Genomic DNA, 27,085 nt, shown 5'->3' with positions numbered 1-27,085 from the left:
ATAGCACTGTTAGTGAACAATACAAATTCAATGAGAAAGAAATTAATTTTAATAAACATCTGCAGTAAAGAAAGAAAGAAAGAAAGAAAGAAAGAAAGAAAGAAAGAAAGAAAGAAAGAAAGAAAGAAAGAAAGAAAGAAAATGTGGTAAGATGTCTGAAAATACAAGATATTTCCCTCCCACCTACTTCCGCCTTCGCTGTTGCGTGCCGGGCGAGGGGGGGAACTATCTTGACAAACGTCGCGTCAGCGCTTTAAGCTCTGGGCGGAGCTTGATTATTGAACTTGCTACTTTTGTCTGCAGTGATATCATAACACTGCAATATGAAGAAGCGCTCATATGACCGCCGCCCGTCTGCATCCCAGAGTAAGACACACACAGGTAGGTGAAGCTACTACCGCCCACCTCACCTGATGCTCCCCTCTTCATCTCCGTTGGGGCGCTGATGTAATGCTTTCTCTGCAGCAGTCTCGATCGTTCTCTTGATGTCGTCAAAACTGCTCTCATCCTCCACGCCGATCGTTTCACCTCCGGCATTTACAGGAAGCGAAATGTGGTAATTATTTCAACAGCTGACCCGAGTTCATGCGAAGGATTCGGAACAGCACTAAAAGAAAACATGTCAGAGATGACAGACGGATCACCACCCGACGAGATGTGTCATGAGTTGCCAAATTTAGGCTTTCCCAGGATGTAGCCGGATGGATTCCTATGTGATGGTTTTGAGCACAGTTTCACAGCACGTTTACTTTCAGCTGGGATACAGAATCTGATCCATCTCAGAGCAGCTGTTGATGTGTAATAATGTCCATATGCAGGTTTTAAACAGTGAGTGCAAACAGCCTCACTTGTCCCACCTTGATCCCCAAGCTCAGACAAATTGATCTGAAGCACAGTCACGCGCGCGCGCTCGCACACACACACACACACACACACACACACACACACACACACAGTAGTTGTGGATTGATTGACTGTGTAATTGAATTGTAAACTGGCTCCATTACTCTGCTAAATGTCCACCACTTCCTGATGGGGGTCATGTGGCCGCAGGTAGAACTTTTATCCCATGTTTGTAAAAATCAGCCCACAGTATTTTTATGACTGTGCTGCCTTGTGTAGGTGCTGTAACTGGGGCAAAGGGAAGGCATGAGGACTAAAAGGAAGAGGAAGGATGCCAGCTGAGCCCCTCATCCGCCTGCGACTGCCACCGCTGCCAGCATCGAACTAAAGAAGCACAGAAAATGGCTCAGTCTGTGAGGAGGCCCGAGACTCTAGGAGCCATGGACCACGAGCCCCAGAGGGACAAGACCAGGACCAGCTACTTTGGCAACGTCAAGACCAGGTCAGGCCTCGTCCGCTGCCTGGATTACTGGGGAGCAAAGAAAGGGGGGAAAAGCTCTAAGCACACATGTGACCGGTTTGGCTGGTGTTTGCTCCTCAGATTTAAGGAGCTACAATCAGGTCTTTCACCATTTTGGTCATATTTTAGCACAAAATGCACATTTTCTTTCAGCTGTTTTCATCCACTGTCACTGAAGGACTCCATCGCATAGCATCATGTGGGGGAGAGCTACAGCATGTTGCCAGGAACTCACTTTCCTGGCCATCGCAGACGACACCCACTCCCCTATAAATAACTCTGATCAGACACGGCGTTGCTGAGCTATACAGTTATTCACACCTCACATGAGCGATGAATCCTCTAATTCCTGGGGAGAACTAGAGGGAAATATTTATTCTAAGATGATATGTGCAGAAATAACCTAAGACTGTGAGATTTGGCTGACACTTTTGGCCCAATCTTTTGTTGTTACGGTTTCGTTATATGTAATAATTTGACAGACAGTAAAGGAGCTCACGACTATTTTGTTGTAGCAAAACTGCCTCCCCACCTCTCTGCTTCTGAAACTTTCACACAGACGCCGATGGGGAGAATCAGACTCCCGCAGTGAAAGGGCAGTGTGAATGGGGCTACTGATACTAGGGAGTAAAAGAATTAGATATCCATCTATCAAGTGATATACACATCCTTTTTGCGACGATCCCTCAAATGTAGTTATCATCAGTTGTGACAAATGTATGTATTGGAGGTAGAATTATTTTAAAATGTACTCCAAGCATCTTCTTCTGCATTATAATGTCAAAAAAACAAAAAAACAAAAGAGAATTATATTAACACATATCAGACAATATATACAAGGATGCCAGTATATATATTTGTCTGAATCATTATGATAACACTCTATAAACTTTTCCATCAACAGAAACTCAGTTATGTTAATATATAGAAATATGTCACTGACAATTAAGGGGAATTGCAATCATTTCACTTTTATGTCTATTTGATTTATTCATTAGAGACATTTTTGTTTTAGAAAAGACAGTTATCGATGACAATTAATATTTTGTAGCAACTGAAATGTTAATTCTGTTTGAGGTTGAATTTTCAACTTTAAAACACCAGTTTCTGTTAAGCTAGTTATGACTTGTTTTCACTTTTCTTAGAATACAATTCTAAGATGCAAACGTGTGTGTTCAGATTAGGGCCACAGCTAATCATTGTTTCAGTTATCCATTAATCTGCTGATTATTTCCACGGTGAATTGCTTACTCTTGACTTGAGCCAGCAAAATGTCCTAGGAAATGTGAAAATTCTAGATGTTCTAGAGCCTAAAGTGACGTCTTCAGTCTGACCCATTTGTCAAAAAAAACAAACACGCTTGATTTACACTCATAAACACCAAGGGAAAACAGCAAAGCCTTACATTTAAGAAGTTGGGACAAGATAATGTTTTAGTTTTATGCTTTAAATGTGACTGAAATGAAGAATCAATGATCCAAATAACTCTTTCAATCAGCTTGTTGAGCAATTAGTCAGTCATTTCAGCTCTGTTGCAGATGTGACTGAATTTGAGTGTACTGATATCTGCATTTTATCTGTTTTTTTGTTTTTTGTTTTTTTTTTTCCCAGGCTGGGCTCCAAGCTCCCTCCAGGGGTCTCTCAGCCTCCACAGTTCGCTAAGGGGCCATGGGAGACTCAGCCTCAGGCCCGCGTGACGCCGAGGCCAAACGCCAGCAGCCAGCGTCAGAACCAGCCCGCCGTGGGCCGGCCTCTCAACCACATCCCCCACATCAGAAACCCCAAACTGCGGCAGTACTACCTGCAAGGTACTGTGCCGCTGTTGGATGTCCTCTGGGCAGGGAGCAGGCTGAGCAGCTCGAATTTACATTTTATGATTCTCATACTGAGCCTGCTGGCATTTTCATGTCTTTGCATGAAGTTATTTTCATACTGAGAGGAGCGACAGGCGTACAGTAATCCTGTTAGGAAGTGATGATACGGCTTGTGCTGCGTTCAGGACGCTGTGACAGAAACAGATCTTTTCTGTTGCTCACAGGGACTTCATGGGATCTCAACAATGCGGCCGTGAAACAAGAGTCTGTGAGTGGACCGTCAGATGACAGCTCAGGCAGCGGGGTGAGTCACATGTTTTTGTTTTTTTTTTCTTTTGTCTTTCCAGAGTTTATCCAACTCGTTGCGTGCACCGAGGGACTCAGCCTTGAGAACAGGTAAGAGGAGAACTGGGAAGCTGGACAGAGATATATCACTGCATCTATAAATCATCCGGTTAGCGCAAGAATGTTGAGGCTGGTAATTGGTTACATAATTTATGGCCTTGAAAGGGTTTGATAAAGAGCGCCCAAGGTTCAGGGTGTCAGTCAGAGCCGTTTGTCAGACACTATGGGGAAACAGAGTCTGTTTCAGAGCCTCTTCAACAAATACCACTGGAGGAATGTTTATTCTAAGGTATTTTTCAGCTGGGTTTTTATACTTCTATCTGCCTGTGTATTATGTCAATTCTGAAAAAGGGCGCTAGTGCTCATTACTAAGAGCGCTAGTCTGACTTGTTCGACCTTTGCTTAGAAATTTACCACATCGTCCTCGTTCATAGTAAGCTTGTCTTCCCTTCTTCCTTTTTTCTGAAGTCATCAGCTCTTTGCGGTTTCTGTTACAAATGTATATTGTGACATGGAATTGAACTTTTCTGAGCTGAAGAGGATGTGCATTCATTCAGTTGCTTGTATATTGGTTACACCCACGTGTCAGTTTTTGAGGAAATTGTCATCAAGGGTCACAGTAAAGTTTAGGGATGAAATTCAAAGTCGGTATTTTAACATTTACAATTACAATTTACAATTATTATGTCCTCCAGAACACTGTATTTGGTTGTTGGTTTGCGTTACTCTGAGAGGCGCTTCTATTCCGAGGGTAGATTTAAGAGCAGAAACACTTGATTCATACGGAATACAAATCAATCAAAGACAGTTTACAGTGTTATAGGTAATAATCAAAACAAATGATATTTAAAAGAAAAAAAATATGATGAGTTAATATGGGCAATGACAATAATAATATTAATAAAACAATGGTTATAACTGAAAAATAAAATGTAAACACTTAAAAAAGAATGTTGAGATTAAAATGAAGGACTTCAGCTGCTCATCAAGTGATCATGGTCATGAAGTTGAACCTATTTATGCGTGACATATTTAGTGTCATGCCTGTTTTTCAGAATTCAATGCACTCATTCAATATGACCTAGTTCCTGTCTGGACATGCAGCTGTCACAGGCTGCAGAAACCAAGGCAGAGCTCAGTGACACTGACATGGTCCTTCCTTTGTTTTTTCTGCTTTAAGACAGAGCGACACTGACACTTCATCGCGACATAAATCAGACATTTAAAAGGTTCAGTTTCAGTCATAACTCAGTTGTGACCCAAAGTTGTAGTTACGGGGCTCTGGCTTCGTAGGGCAGCACAGATGTACCATACGTACCAACGCATATAGATCGCGCCCAGATGAGCGCACATCCACGCGCTTACACCCACACGCCAGCACGCAGTGTTTCTGTGGCCACGTAATCTGTCAGGCGGTGGTAATCTAATTTGAGTCGATGGGTCCATCTGTCAGTGGAAGGTGGTTGTGGAACGGATGCTTAAACACTATAATATACCTGACTTGCAGTTGAACATCAGATTTCATCTGGTTCCCACATGGTTGAGCTGATTTGCAGCTCAAGCATGCAGCGAGATCCGCGCAGCAAATTGCAGCGGTAACCTGAGCGTGTAATTGTGTGAAACCAGCGCTCTTAAATGTAACATTTATTGACCTTTAAGAAAAGAGAACAGCATACTGCGAGATTTCTCTCAGTAGAACAAATCTTTGTTTTTGAAGGATGCAAAACAAACTCCATCATCTTACACAAGGGTATAGGCGCTCAGATTCGAGCTTCTACTGAAAATGTTCTCGTGGTTTTAGGGTCTCCCTGGGGACACGGTGTTCAGCGTGTCATCTCAGTTCAGCGGTGTCGCCGTGTCCTCGGCAGAAGAGGGCAAAATGGGTCACCGTCCATCCCGATCCTCCTTGAACTTGCCTTCCTCGTCTGCTGCCCTCATCTCCAGAGAGGTAAGAGCCGACTTCGAGCGCATGATGGCAGCTGAAACTCGTTGCGTGTGCTGTGTGTGTGTGAAAGGATGGAAATGACAGGTTTCTCTGCGTGCTGCTGCTGTATTTGAAATGCAAAACAAGGTCTCTCGTGAGCCCGTCAGCCTTTAGCTATGGGCAGCCAACATGCTGCTGTATCTTGAAGCCTTTCATGCAATCGGTACCTCACCCTGTAATCTTCATGAGCAATCTCAGATTGACAATGTGCAGTCTTTACTCACTGTCATGTTGTGGTCACGTAGAAGCTGTAAGGATACTTACCACCACCCTCATGTGTCACAAGGAGCAAAGATGTGACTACAAACAAAGATGGGAGGGGAAATGCAGGCCTGTAGAAAGAGGAAGTAGTCACTCGTGTCACCAGGTCTTATGTATTTCAATGTCAGAGCTATTCTTATCATGGCTTCCACTCTGAAGCAGCTTCTTGTCCCGAAGGGGAAACACCCCTCTGCCGGTCAAGGATCGCCTCAACCAAAACTGGACTCGGACTCAGATGCTAACCTGAAGCGAGAGGTGGAGGCGGATCGGGAGTCTCTGGATACACTTGCTGCTCAGCCTCAGTCCCCCTCACCAGAGGCAGAATATGACAAACTACTGGTGAGTAGAAAAACACATTACATAATCACTTGGGAAGCACTAGTTCTGGATTTTCTTTTTGGATAAGTATAAGTGTAACTGAAGTGAACAGCAATTAACTTCAGTTTTATATGAATATGATATGAATTTCCATTGAATGCTACTTTAACCCTTTATACTTGTACTCAGTGACTCTTCTGAAAGGAGTGCTGTACTTTTACTTCACTTCCTTTGTTTGACAGCTGTAGTTACAATTTACTTCTCGTATTTAGATTTTACGAGGGTAAAATCAAGATTTTATGAGGATTTTGTAAGATTTTACATACAAGATGATAAGCTGCATGGTTACGTTACACTGGCAGTGATTAAATCACTGGTTTTTGCCACTTTTACTTGTCACCACAGAGAGTTTTTTTCTGTTCCCCTTTACACTTTTCAGAGGATTTTATTGAAGTAACTATTTAAACTATTACAAAGAATAGAGAAAAGTCCACAAAAATGAATTACTCCATTAATAATTCTTATGAGCCCTCGTAGTCTTGTGTCACGACTCTTTGTTGGAATACAGTCAACTAAACCAGCTGTAAATAAAGTAGCTAAACTAGTTCCAACTTGATCAGTGCTGCATTAATGCATCAGAATGAACCAGTGTTAGGTCGGTTACTTAGTGTTTTAGAGTATAGCACACTTGGTTTGTCTTTCCACAGTCACCTCTAGTTTGGACGAAATAAATCCTCAATCTACCTCTGAATTTAGAGGCTTTAGGTGGCAAAGTAACATGACATTTCACACTTCAGCTCAGAAAAGATAATCCCATTGTTGAAAAAGACGCAGGGATGCAAGCTATGCTGGATAACAAGCCTGTCTCACCCTCAGGTGTGCGCACACTACAGGTTAGGAGCTTCTTTTTTTTAAGATACAAAAATGTGAAATAATTGGTGTGTATGTTATCAGCTATTGGTGATTGTATTAGCTTCATTCTTGAGAAAAGGAAATTAGTAATGTGACATTCAGAGGTGAGTAGGAGTGATGCAGATGCTCCACAGCCAATAAATCATTTGAGTTTTTTGTTAAAACACAGCAATCAACAGCGAAGAAGCAGAATCCTCTGTTGTTAACCCGATTGTGTCACATCACTGTCTGTTCATCTCAATGAGCTCATCGTGCATTTCTTCCAGTTATTAGACCGTGATTAGCTGTGGTGAAGACAAATGGGGTTTTATAATGGATCAAATAAACAGAGTGTGTTGCTGTGGAAACAAGCACCAAAACAAGACACAGTCATCAAAACATTACAGCGCAGAGAGCAGGCTGATCTCAGGGACACAAACATGACAGCGTGGTTTAGGGGTGCACAAATCTTGTGGTTTCCAACATTCCAACTAACAATTATTATTGGTGATAAACCAATTGTTATTATGCCGGGGACTTTATTACCTTGTATGTTTAATCGTCTGATTTTATTTGCCTCAGTGACTCATAAAATAGCACAACAAACAAAAAAACAACAACCTTCCAATTTCCAGGCCTGAGTGAACTAGTCTGAATTACTTGTTTCATCAGACTAACAGCCTAAAACCCAAATACATTCAGTTTACAACAGTAGAGGAATAAAAAAACGAAAGAAAGAACATCTACAAATGTTTACATTTGTAAAACAAGAACCAGTAAATTGTTAGAATATTTTCTTAAAAGAATGACTGGAATGGTTAATCCTACTCGTATCAGCTCTTATTCCATCATGAGGCACATCTTGTTGTTAACTCTGATACATTATGTGACGCTGACAGGATGTGGAGGCGGTGCCGATGCCTGACGGACAGCTCTGCTTATTGGCTCTGCCACCAGAGTGCTGTCAGGGCGAGGGACCCGAGGCCATGCAGTACCTCAAGCTGTTCTGTCGCTACATCACAGACCGCAAGGTGTGTGTGTGCGTGTGTGTGAATGCCACTTATATCTGATCTGTTCTCTTTAGCTGTGGACATTGGTAGATTATCATCAGTGTTTCCTGTCTGGCTCTGTCAGGGTGTGGTTTCAGGCATCCTGCTGGTGACTTCTAACAAGATCTTCTTTGACCCGTGTAAGACACACCCCCTGGTGAAGGAACACGGCTGTGAGGAATACCTCCTGTCATGCGCCGTTGACAGTCTGGCATCTGTTTCCTTCTTCTCCGACATCTCACACGTTCACTTCACCAAGTCCCAGCAGAGGTCAGCAAGGATCCGCTTTCTCCTCTGCAGCATACAGACTACAGATTACATGAAAAGTCCATACAAGTAATTATTCTTGCTCTTGCTTGTTTTTTTGTTGTTGTTTTTTTTTTTTTTTTTTTTAGGAAAAAAGGAAAGAACATTTTCCAGAAGTTGAGAAGTGCCAAAAGGCGAACAGATGGCGTCCCAGACCCAAAGGGGGAGTCTGCGGCTCCATCAGAGCTATCTCTGGATCTGAGCCTGACCAAAGAGTCTTCTGCGGAGGAAGAGGAGGCTGAGAGCAGAGACATGGCGGAGGCTGAGGAGGAGCTGAACAGCAGCCCGCTGGAGGTGCTGTCAGAGGCGTCTGTAGGCGTCCTGGGTGTGGCCGTCCTGAGCAGCGCCGCCACCTTCTGCTGTGGAGGTCAAGAGGCAGTGAGTAACCTGCGGCACTCTGATGAAAAAGACAAGTCCACTGTGAAGAGCAATACTGCAGGTACGAGTGTGATCCACGGTCCGTCTGAGAGATTTTTCCCGTGCTTGTTTTCTTTACCATCGCTCCATGTTTACTTTCAGGGCCTCGGAGGTCGTCGGCGGGCAGTCCAGGGAGTCTGATGTTTGTGCGGCTGCGGGTTCAGCCGTCTGCAGGGAAGAAGAAGGGTATAGGAAGCCTTCAGCTGGGGTCGGCCAAAACATTACCCAGAAGGGAAGCCTGGCTCGCCCTTTCACAAGACAGGTGCAGTAACTACTAAAGCACTGACAACAGTGTTTGTACAACAATATCACTCAAAGGGGCCAGTAGCTTTTTGGCCAATTGAGTGTGCAAACGGTCAAAAACACACCTATGACATGTTTTATTATAACAACGGTGGGCATAACTGCACTCCAAAGTCTACAAGTTTCCTCTTTTTTAATCGTGAATACAAGATTACTGCCACCTGGTGGTATGGAGAGGTATTTCCTTTCACAGAGGCGCGGAATGGATGAGCAGGTTGTCGGCTTTAGTGTTTTTGGCGTCCACAAGTGCAGCTTGTTGGATGAAACAAATTCGATATGAAAACAGAGTCACAAGGTGGTAGGTATTTGCCTTTTTGCAGAATAAATGAATGTAAAAAGTGTTTCTGGGGTTCCTCCACGTACCACTAGAGGGAGCTTGCATACCACTTATCCTACAATTCCCACAATGCCGCTCAGTTGCATCTTCTAATCGAATGCCACACATCCAGTTTGTGAATCTGGTTTTATGTTCAAAACTTTTGTACGCCCCAAGCCAAAGCACACGCTTTGGAAAGGCAGCACACGTCGGTTACGATAAGCTGCGTGTTCCTCAGCTAAGCTTGCTGTCTCCACTTGAGCCCAGCATGGACATTTTCCATCCACTTGTGATGCTCAGACTGGTCATTCCAGTTGAATATTTACTTCCTCTGTTTACCAATCTCTCGTCACTCAGTGCACATTATAAAAACATCAACACTACCTTCACCGAAGAGTACAAAGGTTACTCCAAGCAATAACAGTTTGCTCTGGGAAATATCTCTGCTCTGGTCATATGTTATGCTACAGTATGCTTGTGTTCTTCTGCATTTCAGAGGGAATATTGCACTTTGAACTCCACCCCATTTAATTCACAGCTTTAGCCATTCCTTAGATTTTATCCCCGAAATATGTGAACGCCTGCACCATTATGGAAGCAGCAACATTAAAGGACAAGTTCACCCAAAAATGAAAACGGTGGACTTCAAAACTTCACCTGACTTTCCATCAACCTGAGAGTAAGAAGGTGATGACTGACAGGTTATCCTTTACTACTGCTTTGATGATCCAATGATATGATGATAATGATATAATGCTAACAGGGCTCTGCATAATGAGGACTTTTACGTTGATAGTTTAAGCAGGCTTTAGTTGCAAATACTTCTAGTAGTTCTGGTAACTTTCCTTTACCGAGGCTGCTGGGTGCGACACTTAATCAAAAACTCCACCTCAGTGAAAGGAGAGTTACTGATTTGAGAATGTGTACATACAAGTGCTTTGAAAGCGTTGAATCATCTCCTCATGGTAATGTTGACGCAGCTGCTGGGGTTGTTTGTCTGAGGGAATGCTTTTCTCTTGCCTCCCCCCCACAGCTCCGACGAGCTGTATGCCTACCTTACACACTGTCGACCAGACTTGTGTATCCTCGAGGGAGTGGAGGAAGACGGCGAGGCCAACCACGACGAAGAGGAGTTCGTGCTGATTGAGGACAAACAGGGGGAGGAGGAGGACGAGGGCGAAGAGGACGAGGAGGAGGAGGCGTTCCAGAGGCATCGCAGCTCAGGGGACGACTGGGAGGTGAGAAGGCAAAAAATGAGCTGTCAGGCACCAAAATCTTCTGGAACAAATTGGCTCAGTGTATTTGGTTTTGTTACCGAATGCATCGATGTTTCCATGCAGATGGTGTTGATGGAGGAGAGCGGGGACAAGCTGACCCCGGCCATCGACCGGGACCCCGAAGGACTGAACAATATCGTAGCGAGCAGCCACATTTTAGAAGCTTCGGATGTCAGAGAGGTGAGTGACGCTCAGAATAACTAGCCCAGATTTGTTTGTGTTTTCATTTTAACGGTCATAAGCAAAAATTTTTATGTAGACAAATCATTTTTTTAGAATAATTTCAATAAAATAAGCGCAGTATTATCAAGACTAAAGCTGAACTAGCTAATGAATAAGACCAGGAAACATGGGAAAAAAAAAGAAATAGAAACAAAGAGAGACAAAGTCAATAGCACACAGAAAAGGATAATTTATGTTTTCTCCAGCATGGCATTTTTGGGGAGTATTTTCCTTTCATGAAAAATGTGTGATTTCGGGCTTTATAAATATTGACTCTCTACAGCTTATATATTAGCAAGTCCAGTTTTGTCGGTCAGCTATTCCAGAGTTAGGAGTTGTAAATATTTGACAACCAATCTCTATGCAAGAGCTACATGCAGCCTGGTTTAATTTAGAGATGACCAAATCTCTCTTGCTCAACTGGCTAATTCAGTATTGCACCGCGCTTTAAAATACCCTTCTCTTAACGCACACACAGATGTAACCTGTGTGCCTGCTGATGACAGCATCTGGCTCTCTCTGTTCATATTCACACTTCCTCCTCAGATGTTTCTCCCCTGCTCTAATCTTTTCTCAGCTCTGTAAGGAGCTTCCCCCCAGGACAGTGGGCCACACCTGGCAGCTGGCTTACAGTACGTCCCGCCATGGCGCCAGCCTCAAGTCCCTCTACAGAAAACTCAGTAGCACAGACTCCCCTGTGCTTATTGTCATCAAGGATGCATTTGACGAGGTAAAACACACTGTAGTGAGTGAGTGATGTATCTTTGAAGGCTGATAAAGAAGATGTCTGTGGGAGTTTTTTTCAGTTGGATTTTTTGATTATTGCAGAACATAAATGATACCTTGTGTTCAGAAAGATAGACGAACACCACTTGATTGATTTTTGAAGTAGAAGTAAAAAAGCTAAGGTTAGGCTAACTTTAGGCTATGGAAAATGTCTCCAGTGTAACCACCACTAAAGCTTCCTACTACACTTTTCTATGCACACTGACCTATAAATCGGTCAATCTGCTAGTTGTAAAGTTAGAGCAAAGACACGTAGATGCTTTGAAATTCACAGGAATGGGATTTACTGTTGGAAGTCTTAACCACAGACCTCTTTTCAGGCATCTCACCAGGAGCATCCAAAAACGTTTTTTCACGTTGACACTGATATTGACAATTACCTGAGTGAATACTTCATTTATTTTGGAAACTGGAAAAAACCTGGATTTTGCACTTCCCTCATCTCAAATCCATTGTGTATTTGACCCTCAGGTAATTACCCTGTGTACAGTATCACAATTATTTAGTTGGAGATACATAAGTAAAAAAAAAAAGTTTTGCAATGCTGTCACTTCAATATCAGAGTCAAATTGACAAAATGTGTTTGGACGAGTTTTCCTTGTTTCTATTGAATTGGTGGTGTATTCTAAAATTGTTCATGAATAGGGTTATTAGGGTATTTAATGACTCAATTAGTCAGGAGGTGTTAAAATGTCACAATTTACTCGTGAAACCATCTACATTTGACAGAGTGAAGCAAATACCGTTCTCTTTCACTAAAAATAACTTGTTTGAAGTAACTACATAATCACACTCTACAGGTGTTACATAAGCAACAATAATTTACCATCAAATTGTTTAGTATTTATGGCTGAATAAACATCTTCAGCATAGGAAAACACAACCACGATTACATTTTCTTTTTGCCTTTTATTTAATTTTTTATTAATTTCTTGATTTTGTTATGTTTTTTCTCAATTAAAAAAATGTGTGAGAAAACCGGAGCACCCGGCAACAACAAACACACATCGCCGCGGGAAATCTAGAAACTCCACACAGCAATGATCGAGGCTTGTAATGCAACCCTGACCGTAGCTGCGATGCCACAGTGTTAGACACTGAGCCACCGTGCTGCCCTGGACCCGAACAAGAGGGAGTTGGCAATTTAGCTATCACTGCTGCCCGTGATGCTAGTGTTTTCTTTTTTAAAATTACAAATGTAAAGTTGGGCTAACCGAAGCAACTCGGAGGAAACCCGTACTAGCCTAGGAGCTCAAGAGACTGCGACGGCAAAGATGGAAGGAATCATCTTAAAGGAAAGACGTTCTCTAGACCATCACTACTCTTCACTTCAGGTCAGGTGTGATGGTTTGTGAGCTTCTTTCACTGTCGCTGTCGCTATCGCTATCGCTATTGCTATCCCTGTCACTGTCACTGTCACTACTTGTATGTTCATCGGTGCAACACCTGAAGGCTTTGGATACAGCTTCTCCCACCCTTGAGAAGAACCTGGAAATTCCACTCTTCTTCGGGGTCGGACTGTTGAGGGCATCCAGGTGGAACTTGACATACCTCACAGCAGCATCATCAAAAGATGGATCGTTTGATGCCAGTGCAGCCTCCAGTATCAGTTTAGGAGAGCCAAACTCCTTTTCGAGGTCTTTAATCACGGCTTTGTTGACTTTTCTCATGTTGACCCTGTTCTTTTTAGGTGCACCGTCATCGAATCTGACCTCAGCCTCGGCCTTGTCGGACAGACGCTTAATGATGGTGTTGATATCTGCCTCCTGATAGGAGAATTTTGATTTCGTAATGGCCTTTGTCAAAATCCTCAGCACCAGTGGGACTATGATGTTGTCAGTCGACCTCTCTGATATAAGAGAAGACTCTGAGGAACCAGTGTTTTCAGTCACTGAAGTCTCATCGACAGTGTTTCTCAGAGTTTCATCATCATTATCAGTAGGATCGTTGAAAGGTTCTACCGGAGTTGAACAGCAGGATGTTGAAGGCTGCCTGTCCGTGGCTCCGGGGGACTGCGGTGCGGTGACTTTGTTTTCTTCCTCTGAGGTCACTGTTTTTGTGATTACGTCTTCGATGTTGCTCAGTGCGCCAGACACTTCCTCACTAAAACTTATCAGAATTGTTTGCTCCTTATCCATCCAGAGGAGTATCTGCTGCAAGAACCGTCCCACTAAATCTTCTGTAATGGCATAAATGACTTCAGGAGAAAGGCAGCACTGATTGGCAGTCCTCCTGACAGTAGATATGACATACTCAGAGGTACTTCTTCCAGTTGGTGCCGAGGGAACGTCGCAGTTGTTGGAAGTAATCAAATGATCATACAGTTTATCCGTCAAATCTTTTGAAAACTGCCTCATCATGCTGTCGAGTTTTCCTACGATTTTTTGTTGTTCGACCGGTTTCCTTGTTAGGTTTAACATCTTGTACATGATCTCAACAACGTTCTTGATTTCCTCAAATTCCAGCGAAGAATGCAGCTTCTTTCTCACAGCCTCAGATTTGGGCCTTGGAGACTTTGGATCAGCTCCTGGTAAGTTCAAATCTTCAGAGGGAGAGTCCTCTTTTTTGAGCGTAGCCTGAGAGGGCCGACTGAGTGGCACGGTGAAGCCAGGCTCGCTTTTCTGAGTTGATCTTTCCAGCTCTGACCTCATTTTCTCAAACTGCGTCTTGGCAAACTTGAGAAATCTGCTTTTGCGCTTTTTTTTGTTACTTTCATGGGCATTGACCCCTGCCTCTGAGGCAAAAAGGCCTTTCACAATTTTAAGTATCAACCCCATACTGAAGTGAGGTTTGGATGTTCTGTTGCTCTCACTGCTTTCATCGTGCCCGTGGTCGGAATAATGGAGGTCATTACTTATAATGCCGACGATGTCAAACGCTGCATCATAAGCATGAACGGAGGGGCTGGAAGTGTCCGAACAACTGTCAGAGTCTTCTCGGATTTCCGCCATCTCACTGGACCATTTTCCGAGGATGCTAGCCACTTCCTGAGTCACTGAGAGGACAGAGACCCTGGATTTCAAGCTCTGAGGCACTTCGCGTCTCACTGAGGGTTCCAGGCTCTCTGCTGTACATCCAGAGCTGTTTGGCAGCGAGCAGCATCCGAGGCACTTGAATCTCAGTTTACTTACGCATCTTTTCAGATATAAGCTAGCAAGGGCCAGCATATGACGGAGAGATGTGATGGGCACGGAGCCAGAGACAAAAACTGCAGGCTCTTCCGGCAAGGTAGGGCTGCTGACGGCCAGAGTTAGGGCAGATTTGACCTTCAGTGAAACTTGCCTCTCGATCAGCTCCGTCAGCCTCTCTACACTCTTGCATTTGTCCTCTGGGAGGTGGAGAGCCTCAGCATAAGCACCTGCGAGGGTGTCTCCCAGGTGCATATTTAGGCTGTCCAAGGTCCTAGCCCAATCCCTCCGGGAATCTTTGCTCAGAAACAGCGGTAAGACGGTGCTGATGACCGACCAAGAGAGCGTCTGCGTCATTTCGCAGAGCATGTCGGTCAGCATCGTGTCGACCCCCGGCGCGCAGAAGCCCTCAGCTAACAGGCTCCACTCTGCCGCCGAGATCCTGTTGAAATGTTTGTTCACGATGAGCTTAACAGCCTCTGGATTGATGATGATAGTGTTATCCGCTAACACAATAGGATTGTAAACCCTGGACCTGGACTGCTCCCGTGAAGACATGTCTACTCCTTTTGCTCTAAGCTGTTTAGAAATGTTGCTGAAAGTCGTCAAACGATGTGTATGTATCTACTGGCTCTGGTGGTGCCTGTGTGTGTGTTGTCTGCTCTTTCCAGATCAAAACTGACAAGCTAACAGGCTGTGGAGCGCCTGTGTTCTCACGCGTCATATGGAACGCACATCAAAAGACTCACGCGCACATCAGAGACACACGCGCCCCTGTCGCGCGCGCGCATGCACGCTCACAAACATTTTGGTAAAAACAAATGAATGAATTTAATGAAATGGTCGAATACAAATGCTAATACTTTCCTTTACAGCGACGAGGACAAATTCGCAATATATGTAATAAATCAGACTCGACAAGAGCCGCCTTTGACTTGTGTTAGATGTTTTTGTCATCAGTTTCACTTCATGTATTGAGGGAAAGATACACAAACAAACGGGATTCATTAAAACTCCGCTGCTCGTCTCTGTTTGTCGTTATCGATCGTTATCACCTTTTCTTCCAGGATGGATAATTCAGTAATATGGCTCTTGCCCAAGGTTCTCGGTTTTCACTCATAACTGATCTGCTACAAGTTGACGTGTTTAGGGTGAAAAGCCTGCGCTCTGATCCGGAGCGAGTCAGGGAGCGACGGTCCGCTCGACTACAACATGTGTCCTGAAATCCGCTCCTTCAGTTTTCATTGAAACAAATGAATAACAATGATATCACATGTAATAGAGAATAAACTTCGCTCTTCGATCTTCCGCCTTTTCTTTCTGGAAATCTGAGTATAAATGACGAGTTCTCAGTTTAAACCATCAAGTAGCTAAACAGCTTGAAATACTGACGCTCAGTTGTTCAGTTTTGCTGTTGTTGTTTCGAATGTAATTATAACAGATGTAACTGAGATTTCAGTGCGAGCTAAATAAATTTTTAGCTATTTTCAACAAAATGCCCCAATAAACTCTATAGAACAATATAATAACCTAGATCTTTTTAAAGATATGAAAATCCACATGTGATTAACACGGATAGATGAAGAATAATAAGGGTAATATAATGTTGTTGTTGGTAATTTGGTTCAGGTCTATTTATTTAATTTGTATTTAAATAATGAGAAACCTGAGTTTTAATCATGTTGATCATCTGCTGATTTCAAGCACAGAAAGAAAAGGCCCAAGTTTGTCCATTAAAAATGTCTCTGACCTCATTATTGTGTAAATCACTCATGTGATGTTAGGTGGAAAAGCACAGCAAACATATAAATGCAAAACCAATCCACAATCCACACAGAGAATGTCATTTTTTCCTGACTGAGCTCAGTATTTCTCCAAAATCTGAATCATACTGGCCTGAAACAGCAAAAAACAAAATGTCTGTGCATATTCTTGTTTTAACAGATGTTGTGATATCATGTCAGTTGTGTTTTGTTAACGTTGCCGTCTCTCTTGTGACTTTCCATTGTCAGATATTCGGGGCCTTCCTCTCCCACCCTCTGAGGCTCAGTGAGACGTTCTACGGCACCGGAGAAACGTTCCTCTTCATGCTGCGCCCTCGCTTCAAGGTGCCGCACGCCGCCGCTCGTCTCCAGCACAGTGACTGTAGTAGCGTCAGCTCAGCCAGTCTGTAAAATGTCTGCAGAACATCACAGATACATCCGGCATTTGTCGTTTGTCATGTCACATTGTCAGGAAGTCATGAAAAAAACAAATTAAAGGTGCTGAGTAAGTCATCAGGTTGAGAAGCGTTGTGATTGTTTTTGCCTTTTCTCCGCAGTGCTTCCGGTGGACTGGAGAGAACTCATTTTTTATTAAAGGAGATTTGGACTCCTTTGCCATTGGTGGAGGCAGGTAATGGTTGTTTGTCTTTCTTGCATTAAATTCGATGTACTTTTCTGGAATCCTTTCTGCCTTTGTTGCAAAAGAAAACATTTCTCTGTCTTTACCACTCGTTCCTTGTTCCTGCAGTGGTCACTTCGGTCTGTGGGTGGATGAGAACTTGTACCTGGGTCGCAGCAGCCCCTGCTACACCTTCAATAACTGTTGCCTCTCCGAGACCGATGACTTCCAAGTCATGGAGCTGGAGGTGTGGACGTTCAGCTGAAGAGTGGCCCTGACTCGCCTCGTCCCCGCCTGACCAGCTTAATCAAGACGGCATTTATCACCGGCAGAAACAAACACAGCCCGCTCATTCAATTCATGGAGACATCTGTGTAAAAAAAAAAAAAAAAAAAAACCCAAAAACAATCGCATAAAAAAATCAACCACAAAAGGCTGGATTGAGTGGTGTGGATTTCTAAGTGAACTGAGCTGAACCGAGCAAGGCTGATCTTGAGTAGATTCGCGTTTCCGGGGCTGGACTGTTTCATGGTTCGACTCATTCCTGTGGGTTTGGCAGCCGGACTTGAGTTCTGCTGAACCGAGTGGAGCTGAACTGTTAAGAGACTGGATTCCTCACCTCTTGGATGGAGCGGGTTACAACTCTCAGAGACTGCACTTTTTGCTCCCAATGTGAAATCACTAACTTCATGATGTCATTTATTTATCACGTGACCACAACGGTACCCCTGTGTTGATAAGGTAATGCATGCCCCTACTTTTACATCATCTTCAGTTCATCCTGGAAGTTTGAAGCACACGCCACACGTCTTCTTCTGAGGATCTCTTTGAAAACTGCTTGTACACAGCCCACGGTCCCACAAACACAAACTCCCGTCGTCACCAATTGCTTTTAGGAGTTTCACTGAATAGCGGCGCAGACTGCAGAAGTCAACACTGGAAAGTGATCATGCAACAAAACTTGAAACTGTCAGAGCACTTAGAGTCGCATTCATGACTATTCTGAACTCCTTTCGTTTTTCGAGCGCTGCCTCTTTCACCCACTGTGGTTTCTGATCGTGGAAGGGAAAAGCTGGAGAAGTATTCTCATCAATGCTGTTTCATCATTCTACATGCTCTCGCTCAGAGAGTCCGATCTACTGTGCTTCGACCGTGCAGTAATGTAGATTAGCTAATAAAAATCAGTGCAAAGTGAAAATATTAAAACAACGTCTGTGTGGTTGATTGTTGGTGTGTACAGTGCGGGCGAGATGTCTGCATAAAAAGGAGTCAAGTCATAAGTCAATCTGTAAAAAAACACAAAAACAAAACATTTTTATTTCACCTTTTTTGAAAAAAAAAAAAAAATGGCACTCATAATTTCCCCATAATGACATGGAGTGGACAATGTATGACTTTGCAACATAATGTTACTGTTATTTACTGGATTTCACCATATTTTTAAAAAATATTTTTGGTCCCTGTGTTCTTCAATTTCACTCTTAAAAAACAGAGACAGGCCTGAAGAGGAAACTCGTCTGTTTGTATGATTGGAAAAGGGTGAAAATGAGGTGTGTGTAGGTCCAGTTAGTCACCTTTCTTTGTTAAAGGTCCCATATTGTTAAAAAATGATATTTCAATGTCCTTTTTTGACTATAAAGCAGGTCTAGTTGCTACATTAATAAATATCAAGAGGCTCGATCCACAGACAAATGCACACGGAAACTGTGCCTTCAAATGAGCCGTTAGGACTTGTCAGGACTTGTCAGGACAGAATTGTGCCAAATTTACAGACGTTTTCAAGGCGTTCTTCAAATATCCTGTTCAAAGGAATGGGACAGACAACAGGAAAACATATCAGCACTGGCAAAATAAAGAAATCGGGATGATATGGGACCATTAAAATGTCAAGGAGTTCCTCTCATCTACCCAAAGACAAAAGCAAACATAATTTAACTGCAGCCTTAAAGAGGAGAATAACAGTACATGGTATCATGTGCCTCTCAGTTCAACAATCAAACAATTTTACAGACATATGACCATTTGCTTACATATTAATATGCAATATATAAATATTAAACAAGCCGCAAGGAACCCTTATGGATTTATTTCTCCTCTACAAACTCAAAACAAAATTCTTTGGTGTGGTCACATCGTCCTCAAAACAGAGTATCTGGAAAATATTCAGCATTTGGCTTTAACTCAAAATAGAGGAAAACAACTGAATAAATCCGTTTTAAAGTTACACTGTCCAGTTTTTTTTTTCCCTGCCGCTGTTGTCCCCAGAGTCGGAGGAGGGTGTTCCCTCCAGCAGCCTCAGCAATGACATCAGGCGTCGCCCGGCCCTGAGGGGGCTTTCAGGCAAAGTCGTCACAAACTGCTGAAACACAACTGAAAAGGCAACAGCTGCACCGGCTCCGTCTCTGGGCACACTCGGCGGCATGAAAACTCGCTCAGTCGTTTTAATATTGCACATGCATTACCAGGGTATAAAAAGAAAAAAAAACTGTAGCAAGTTACAGTGCTATGATTCATTCAGGAGTAGTTTGAGGAGTGGTCTGTGTCTACATGGTATCAACAGCAGCTGCAAGCAGAGAGAGCAGATCTGAATATGTCACCATTACTGCTCAGTGTGCAAAGCATTTGTAACTCATTAAAATATACTATACTGACAGTAACAGTAGGTTTTAGAGGCAATACCTCTTTGTACTTCATCTGTATGGACAGTCTCTCACCATACAAATACTGGATATAAAACTTTCTGACCAAGAGAGACGCCCACAGAAACAGTTACAAAGAGGATAGAAGGCAAAGACGTTTTTTCAGCTGCCAACACTGACAAGAAAGCGCCTCTCTGTAATTATCGGAGGGTTTTCCTTATCTTGGACCCCAGAGGAAATTCCTCTCGTTTCCCCCACCACGCAGATTACTGTGCCAGGTACTCCTTGGCTTTCTCCAGCCCCTCCTTCAGGAAGCTGATGTAAGTGGACGTGGACGGGTCCTCGAAGCCACTGGAGAAGCTGAAAGTCGCTCCTTCCTCCTCTGGTTTCATGGCCGTCTGGTCCAGGAAGAAGTTGGCGTTGATGTGGTGGACCTGAAGCCAAAAACAGGAGGACATGTCAGTCAGTGGGAGTACAATGACCTTGACCTCAGACCTTGCATGTGCCGAGGATGGAAAGTGATTGACTTAAAACATCGATGGGAGTGCTTCCACATGTGATCTGTGGAAGAGTCAAATATTTACAATCGTTCCATTGGGCAATGCCACCATCATCTCCACAGGGAAGTTGTAGTTCTCCAGGTGTAGTCGGGCCTTTTCACTCAACTCGTGATTGTGCTCATTAGCCTGTTTGAGAAATGAAACATTGAGTGTTCAGATCTGAACATAAGGAAGGTCAGTGTAGTACAAAGCATTTTGTTTTCTGTCACTGCTGCTCACCTGCATGTTCTCTAGCTCTCTGACCAGAGACCAGCTGCTTATGAAGCTCTGGTTGAGCAGCGCCAGGACGGGCGAACTTTCCAGGACGGTCTCCCGGAGAGTTCGCCCCGAACCTACAGAGACACAACAGACGGAGATGTTGAATATTGACAATGCTCCTAAATGTACCATTCAAAAAGGTTTAGTCCAAGGTAGGTGACCAGGTGTCCTGCTTTATGAGGGACTACACAGCAGTTTTATACCTAGTCCCTAATAATTCAGTTCATTTCATAGAATGGTTTTATATCTAACCATACATTATCCATTCCACTGCAGTACCACTGAGTGTGCTGAACTAGATGAGGGTGCATTTTACTGCTTTTTAATCCAGCAGTTCATTTGAGAGAGTATGTTTCTTCTTCTTTTAAAGTTACATTGCCTTTAGAGTATCTATGCTCCTGTATGAAGCCAGTAGCCTGAAACTTGACACTACTGATGGTGACATTAGAAGGAGTGCAGTCTTTCCTACACAGTTCCAGAATTTTGCATGTCTTCAATTATACCAAATATATACAGTCATATCAACAGCGACTGACTGAAGACTAAACAAACACCATTTTCCCCAGAGATTCTCAGGCCATAGAAAACACTGCCTGCAGTATTTCTTATATAAACCTGTTTTTATCTGGATGGAGCCCATCCTTGTGATTTCAACACTTTTTCAGCTCACAATAACAGCGTGCAATGCTGTGGCGTGATCTCACCTCAGCAGGACTGGTCGTCTAATGCTCCCCAAAGCAGAATGGAATGCACCAGTTTGTTCTCTGCTTCAGCGCGCTCGAAGGCCTCTGAAAAAGGCAGGTAGGACACCTGGGAGGGAGACACAATGAGGACAATGAAACTGTTGACCAAAGGCTAACAGTGCGCTGACGAAACACTTCACGAGCTGTTACCTTCTTGAAGGGGTAGAAGGTGACGTCGAGGCGTCGAGTGGCTTCTTGCCGACTGAGTTCTGATGTCCAGTGGATGTCCTCGAAGACGAACTGGATCGGCTCGCCGCCGCCGTCTCGACTGTCGATGACATTGCCCTCCTCATCCATGATGATGGAGGGAGTGGATGGGCCCGTGGACTGCAGCTCCATCTGCAGACACATTAATAACTTCTCATTAAAAAAAAAAAACAAAAAAAAACATGACAAACCATAAGCTGGAACTTTTATGAGAAAAGAGTCTTAAAGGGAAAATATTTTATGATCTTTAACATATTTCTGGGGAAAAGATTAAATGAATCCTAATCACATTCCAACATTATGACACACTGCGAGGAGGGAAGTAAATCAACACAGTGACGCGACAAAAATCCTTACAAACCACTTGGAGAGTAATTGCACTGAATGAGTTTAATTTAGCTTATTGAGCTGGAACTAAAATCAGCATTAGTGTAAAAAAAATGAATACCTTGGGCACTCCATCATGTGGCTACACGAAGATAAGAACAGGAAGTCACATGAATATAGCAGCAGAGACACCCTGCAGCTGTACCTGTGGCAGATAGCCGATGTCGACCTCCATGTTGCTGCTCTCGCTGGCCCCGTACAGCCACTCCATGTCCACATTCAGAGACCTGGAACACAACGGGAACATTTCACACTAGAGCTACAGCGGCTCAACGCTCTGTGTGGCGGAGAGATCGTGAGGCATTCACCTGTCATTGGGGACGTAGAGGTGAAAGTGGCGGACGTGAGACGCGTCTTTGGACAGAACGATGTTGCCGGTGAACTGTCCCGGGGTGAACCAGAAGGGAAAGTCTGGCACATCATTGAGCTGGAATTCAGCATGAATTCTGCGGAAGGTGAACACAAGGAGATTTATTGTTCAGCAAAGATGTGTCCACGTTTTTTTTCTCCACTGTGACAGAATGACAGGAGAGGATTGTTGCAGCCTATTAAATGCGCATTTCTAGCTGCTTCATCACATAGTGTCTGTTTTACTGCTGACTGTTTTCCGAAGTGAGCCATGAATTGTAAGATTAATTTCAAACTGTCTGAAAGCCAAAGCTGAGGGCAAAAAATATTAAATGTTCGGTGAATTAAAACTCCTACACTATTTGCAGCTGCATTAACACACAAAGATAATGTATCTTTGACAAAAGTGGACTCAGTAGACCGGATCAATCTCTGCATGGAGATTTTAAATCCAAATCAATGGCTGCCTGCCAGGGAGGACATTACCATTAAAATTCATAGTTTGTTCTAGATATAAGTCAGCAGTAATGTAAAGTACACAGAATTAATGGGCTACAAGAAAAAAAAAGCACCACTCAGGCCTTTCACGCCTCTTTCTGAATCGCTCCTCACCTGAATACGATGTCATAATAAAAGTCGTTGCTGGCACGAACGCAGGCGACGGCGCCCTGAGGAGCGAAACGTGATTTGATGAAGGGCCGAGGGTGGAACATACTCAGCATGGAGTGGATGAGAACCTGTGACGGGATGAAAACAACTATTAATATACCGCGTGATCCTCACAACCCAATCGGACGCCGCAAAACCACGCATCTTTTACCTCTTTGCCCTTCGGCGAGGGAGGGTGGTAACGATTGTTGGGCAGGTACCCGGTGAAGATGTTGAGCTCGCTGGGAATCACCCACCACGTGTCCCCCACCTCGACCTTGTTCTTGGGGGGCAAGAAGACTCTGAACTGGCTGGCGGAGAAGGTAGACGAAGGCACCGCTGGGCTCTTCCAGGACCGGAGCCCGCCCAGAGAGCTGTGAGACACCTGCAAGAGCGCGACGATCCAAAATATAAGCTTTTACAATTAAGGTTACAATCTAACCTACAAGTTATATTGTAGATTACATTGATGACTATAAGTTAATTATCAGCTATTTTGTAGTTGATTAAAGACTTGGTTGGTTGCTTACACATCTTAAAATAAGAAATGCAGTTAGTCACAGGTGGGGAGCATGAAACCTCAAAGCTGCTTCGCTTCTCTTGGTGGCATCTGTCCCAGATGATTTTATGTGTCTGGATGCGACATAACGTGAAAGTAAATCAGAGATGTATTTAAGCCCGAGACCATTTAGTGCTTTATAGATGCATAATACGATTTTTATATCTATGCTTAGGCACTGGAAGCCAGTGCAGTGATTTAAGGACTGGTGTAATGTGCTCCTCCTTCTTGGTGTTGGACGAGCTGCAGCTGTCTGATTGATTTTTTTTTTTTTAACTAAGACCTGTGGGGACACTGACACAATAGTCTAGCCTGCTGAAAATTATAGCATCAAGTTTTCCTATTGCTATCTTTAGACAGAAAGCCTTTGATTCTTATTTTGAAGGTGGCAGCAGGTTGATTCTGTAATTGTCTGTAACCACACCAAGATTTCTGGCTTGATTTGAGGATGTGTGTCAGGTGAAAGAGCTGGCTCCGACTGAGAAAATGTATTATTTATTTATTCACGAAAACTTGTTAACAGTCAGCGACCCACCCACAGATGACTGATGCATCACGTAGCCAATGAGACTTTAAATAACATATAGTTTATTACAGTTACAAGCAAATGGAAATTATTAAAGTTTAGATAATCGTGTGCATTTTGCTCCTCGAGCAGGCGGTTTTTCCACCTGAACAGTTGTGTTGGACTATTTCATATGCACAAAGTTCATGTAAGTGAGGAAGTAAAGAACTATATTGAGTTTTTGCCCCGTTCCTCTCGAACTTGGACCATGTGAGACTACATTATCGGGACCCCTTGTGTTTTCCAGCTAACATGGGTGTTTACAGGTCATTTTTGCTTGCAAAAATTAATTGAGAAAAAAAAACCTAATTCAGTGTGTTCAAACTCCTATGGAATAAAGACACAATCCAATTTTCCGACAGCCTGGGGAAGAAATTCCTTTCAAAAGAGCACGATAGCATGCCTGTATGACAAATGGTTCCACAACAGCTCAGAACTGACTGTGGGCTGGACTGGGACGGATGTTTTAGGTCGTACATTCTCAGGAATAAGGACAGGTTGATACTAACTGAATCGAGTTCTCTGCAGAGCCTAAACAGCGATCAATAGAAAGAGAACAATAGACCTCCTCTTACCCCGAGGAAACCATCCTTGCTCTTTGTCATAGAGTCCAGCAGCAGAGGCTGCATTTTGGCCTCCAAGGTTAAAGTCTCTCCATTGGGGTCATGGGCCACTTCCTCCTCATAATCCACCGGGGGTGTTATTCCTGAGTGGAAGTCACAGGGATCACAGTCAGTACGTGGGATGCAAGTGACCAGTGAGGGTAGGAGGGGGCAATGACTAAATGAACAAACACTCAGCAAGACAGATAAAGTGACGTACCTGTGAGTTTCTCAGCAATAGGTTTAAACTCCTCCGGGCTGAGATAGAGATCGTGGTCGGTGTCCAGGGAGGAGAAGAGAAAAAGCCCCTCGGCACCCAGAGTGCGAACGCTCTCTTCCTATTGGAGGGGACACAGACTGATCCTGTCACACACGCTTCAAGGACTTTGAATGCAGCATCACAAGTAGGACAGTGGGTCTCATCACATGAAAAGACACACTTTTGCAAAACATGCAAAATGACTCAAATGTCTGCTGCAGACGCATGATCACATTGCTGCAGTGTTTTGCCCCTGGGGTCAGAGCACTTATTCTTCCTCCCTCAGCGGCCACAGTTTGGATAGAGATCAGCCCAGAGGCCACAGATTCCTAACATGTGTTTGTTTCAGTCAGACCACCCTCTCTCCCGGACAGATGCGTGCCTACCAGCGCCTGTACAATGGAGGGAGAAGAGGGGGGAGGGAGAAGAGGGGGGAGGGAGGTAGCAAGAACAACTCAGGGACCCGCCGGAGCCAAACAAGCATTGGATTAAAAACAAGAGGTTGAGTTTAACCAGCTGTGGCACAGACCCAGACCCTCATAAAAAAAACACCCGGGCGTGGAAGAAAATAAAATGCAGATGTGGTGTTTTGTGGCAGGCTGATGTCTGACAAATAAATGAGTCCAACACACATTTCAAGTAACGTGAGAAGGACATGTCCTTATAGTGATGTTAAAGTAATTAAAAGGTTATAAAATGTACAAGGAGGTCAATGAAAACTTCCTTTTAAAACAGCCGTGCATCTTACAGCAAGCTGGCATTTTCTGACACTATCACTCTTCAAGTTGCTTTTTGTTTTTCAGACACAAAGTTAAAAAGATATTTTTTGAGACGTGTGTATAGTTACTACAGATGTGGCTCTCTCTCTCTCTCACATGACGTTTGATGAACTGGGCATCTTGGTAATACTTGATCCCGAAGGCGAGAAGGGGGACGGCACCGACCAGGAGCAGAGTCCACAGCCCCTTGGAGATCCAGGATCCAGAGCCGGGACTCTGGTGCCCGCGCTGCGGCGAATTTTTGCTCCCATCCTCGGGGGATGTTTTATCCACGTCCGCGGCCATCCTCGACCTCCACGGCAGCTATTTAGGCGAGGGCATTGTCGTCGGATAGCGAGCGAAAAAGGGACTTTGCCAGCGGTGGTCGTGCAGTGTAAACTCTGTCCTTAAAGTGGCGAGAATCCTCCGACACTTCTGTTGTCTCGTAAGCCGGGCAACGCGCGTCTCCCCCGGCTGTTACACTCGCTGGCAGCAGCTGTGTAAATGCTAGCTAGCGGCGCAGATTTCTTATTCCCCCACATCTAATCTACAACCATTCGGATGTGGTCAGCGTGAGTCAAGAGAGAAGAAACCGGATATTGGGCGACGAGGGTGTCAAAATAAAAGATACGGGTGTCCACTTTCTTTGCGGAATGATATAAACTTGAATCCGGAGCGAAAAGCGATGGTTTAATTCAGATCTTCGGCGCACTGTATCCCTCCGCTGGGCTCTTGTTTCCTCGACATTTCACTTTAAACACAAGGAAAATACCTTTAAAGATACGCACAACAGCCTACGATAATATTTTCACATTTTTCTACACTTTACCACGGAATCATTACAGCTAATGCGCCAGTTCGCCGTCTATAGAGCATTATTTTGAAAGCGCCGACCGGAAGATCGTGTACATCCTGTCTAACTTACCTGAAGTCGGCTACTGGCACAGTAGTCACATTTTAAAGGGGCCGGGTTGCCTCGCCCCCCCTCCCCCCAGGAATGTCTGCTAACAATCTTCAATTATATGTTTCTCTGCCAAGGGAAGCTATCATTACATTACTTTTTTTTTTTTTTTGCAACTCATATCTGCCAAAAGAAGTAAAGGCTTTATTTTTTCTCAGGCAACTCTTTATATTTTCAACATAACTCTGTAACAGTACCTTCATTTCATATTTACTTTTTTGTATTTTCATCCTGCATACAGAGGAAATATGGACATAAACATATTGAATGATAACCCCCTCCTAGACTCAGATGGGAGAGATTGCCATCATCTGGTATTGTGTGTTAGACCGATGTGTTGCCAGACAAATCCCTGAGTCAATAACACCATAGATTTGATTTTGCCTGAAGGTTAAAGGTTAGTATGGCAGATGCTGTAGTTGCCGATCT

The 27,085-nt window shown here is 43.8% G+C and overlaps 2 protein-coding genes across 6 annotated transcripts; one reads left to right on the top strand and one right to left on the bottom strand.

The window, feature by feature from the left end:
* Positions 1–265: 265 nt before the first annotated feature.
* Positions 266–17,569, top strand: si:ch211-15d5.11 (oxidation resistance protein 1). 5 transcript variants are annotated; one of them, XM_037071488.1, is made up of 16 exons: positions 266–381; positions 1,123–1,345; positions 2,975–3,171; positions 3,402–3,481; positions 5,324–5,470; positions 5,945–6,106; positions 7,876–8,007; positions 8,111–8,295; positions 8,421–8,770; positions 8,851–9,010; positions 10,401–10,605; positions 10,708–10,824; positions 11,444–11,596; positions 16,793–16,888; positions 17,101–17,174; positions 17,292–17,569. In XM_037071488.1, the coding sequence occupies exons 2-16, from the start codon at positions 1,245–1,247 to the stop codon at positions 17,425–17,427; spliced, it is 2,295 nt and encodes a 764-aa protein (XP_036927383.1). In that variant the 5' UTR covers positions 266–381; positions 1,123–1,244; the 3' UTR covers positions 17,428–17,569. The 5 variants fall into 5 exon arrangements, with proteins under 5 accessions (XP_036927383.1, XP_036927382.1, XP_036927380.1 ...); XM_037071487.1 differs by having other exon boundaries at positions 5,930–6,106; XM_037071485.1 differs by having other exon boundaries at positions 5,927–6,106.
* An 880-nt stretch (positions 17,570–18,449) lies between these two features.
* selenon (selenoprotein N) lies at positions 18,450–26,287 on the bottom strand. The gene is made up of 12 exons (XM_037071491.1): positions 25,813–26,287; positions 24,899–25,016; positions 24,652–24,782; positions 23,125–23,337; positions 22,917–23,041; positions 22,265–22,402; positions 22,102–22,183; positions 21,513–21,701; positions 21,324–21,429; positions 20,581–20,693; positions 20,386–20,487; positions 18,450–20,235 (listed from the first exon to the last, which is right to left on the bottom strand). Exons 1-12 carry the CDS (start codon positions 25,999–26,001, stop codon positions 20,068–20,070), a joined length of 1,674 nt encoding a protein of 557 aa, XP_036927386.1. The 5' UTR covers positions 26,002–26,287; the 3' UTR covers positions 18,450–20,067.
* Between the last annotated feature and the right edge of the window lie 798 nt (positions 26,288–27,085).

This window comes from Acanthopagrus latus, chromosome 16, assembly GCF_904848185.1.
Source record: "Acanthopagrus latus isolate v.2019 chromosome 16, fAcaLat1.1, whole genome shotgun sequence".
In the NCBI taxonomy this organism is placed as follows: Eukaryota; Metazoa; Chordata; class Actinopteri; order Spariformes; family Sparidae; genus Acanthopagrus; species Acanthopagrus latus.
This window is presented reverse-complemented; position numbering and strand designations above follow the sequence as displayed.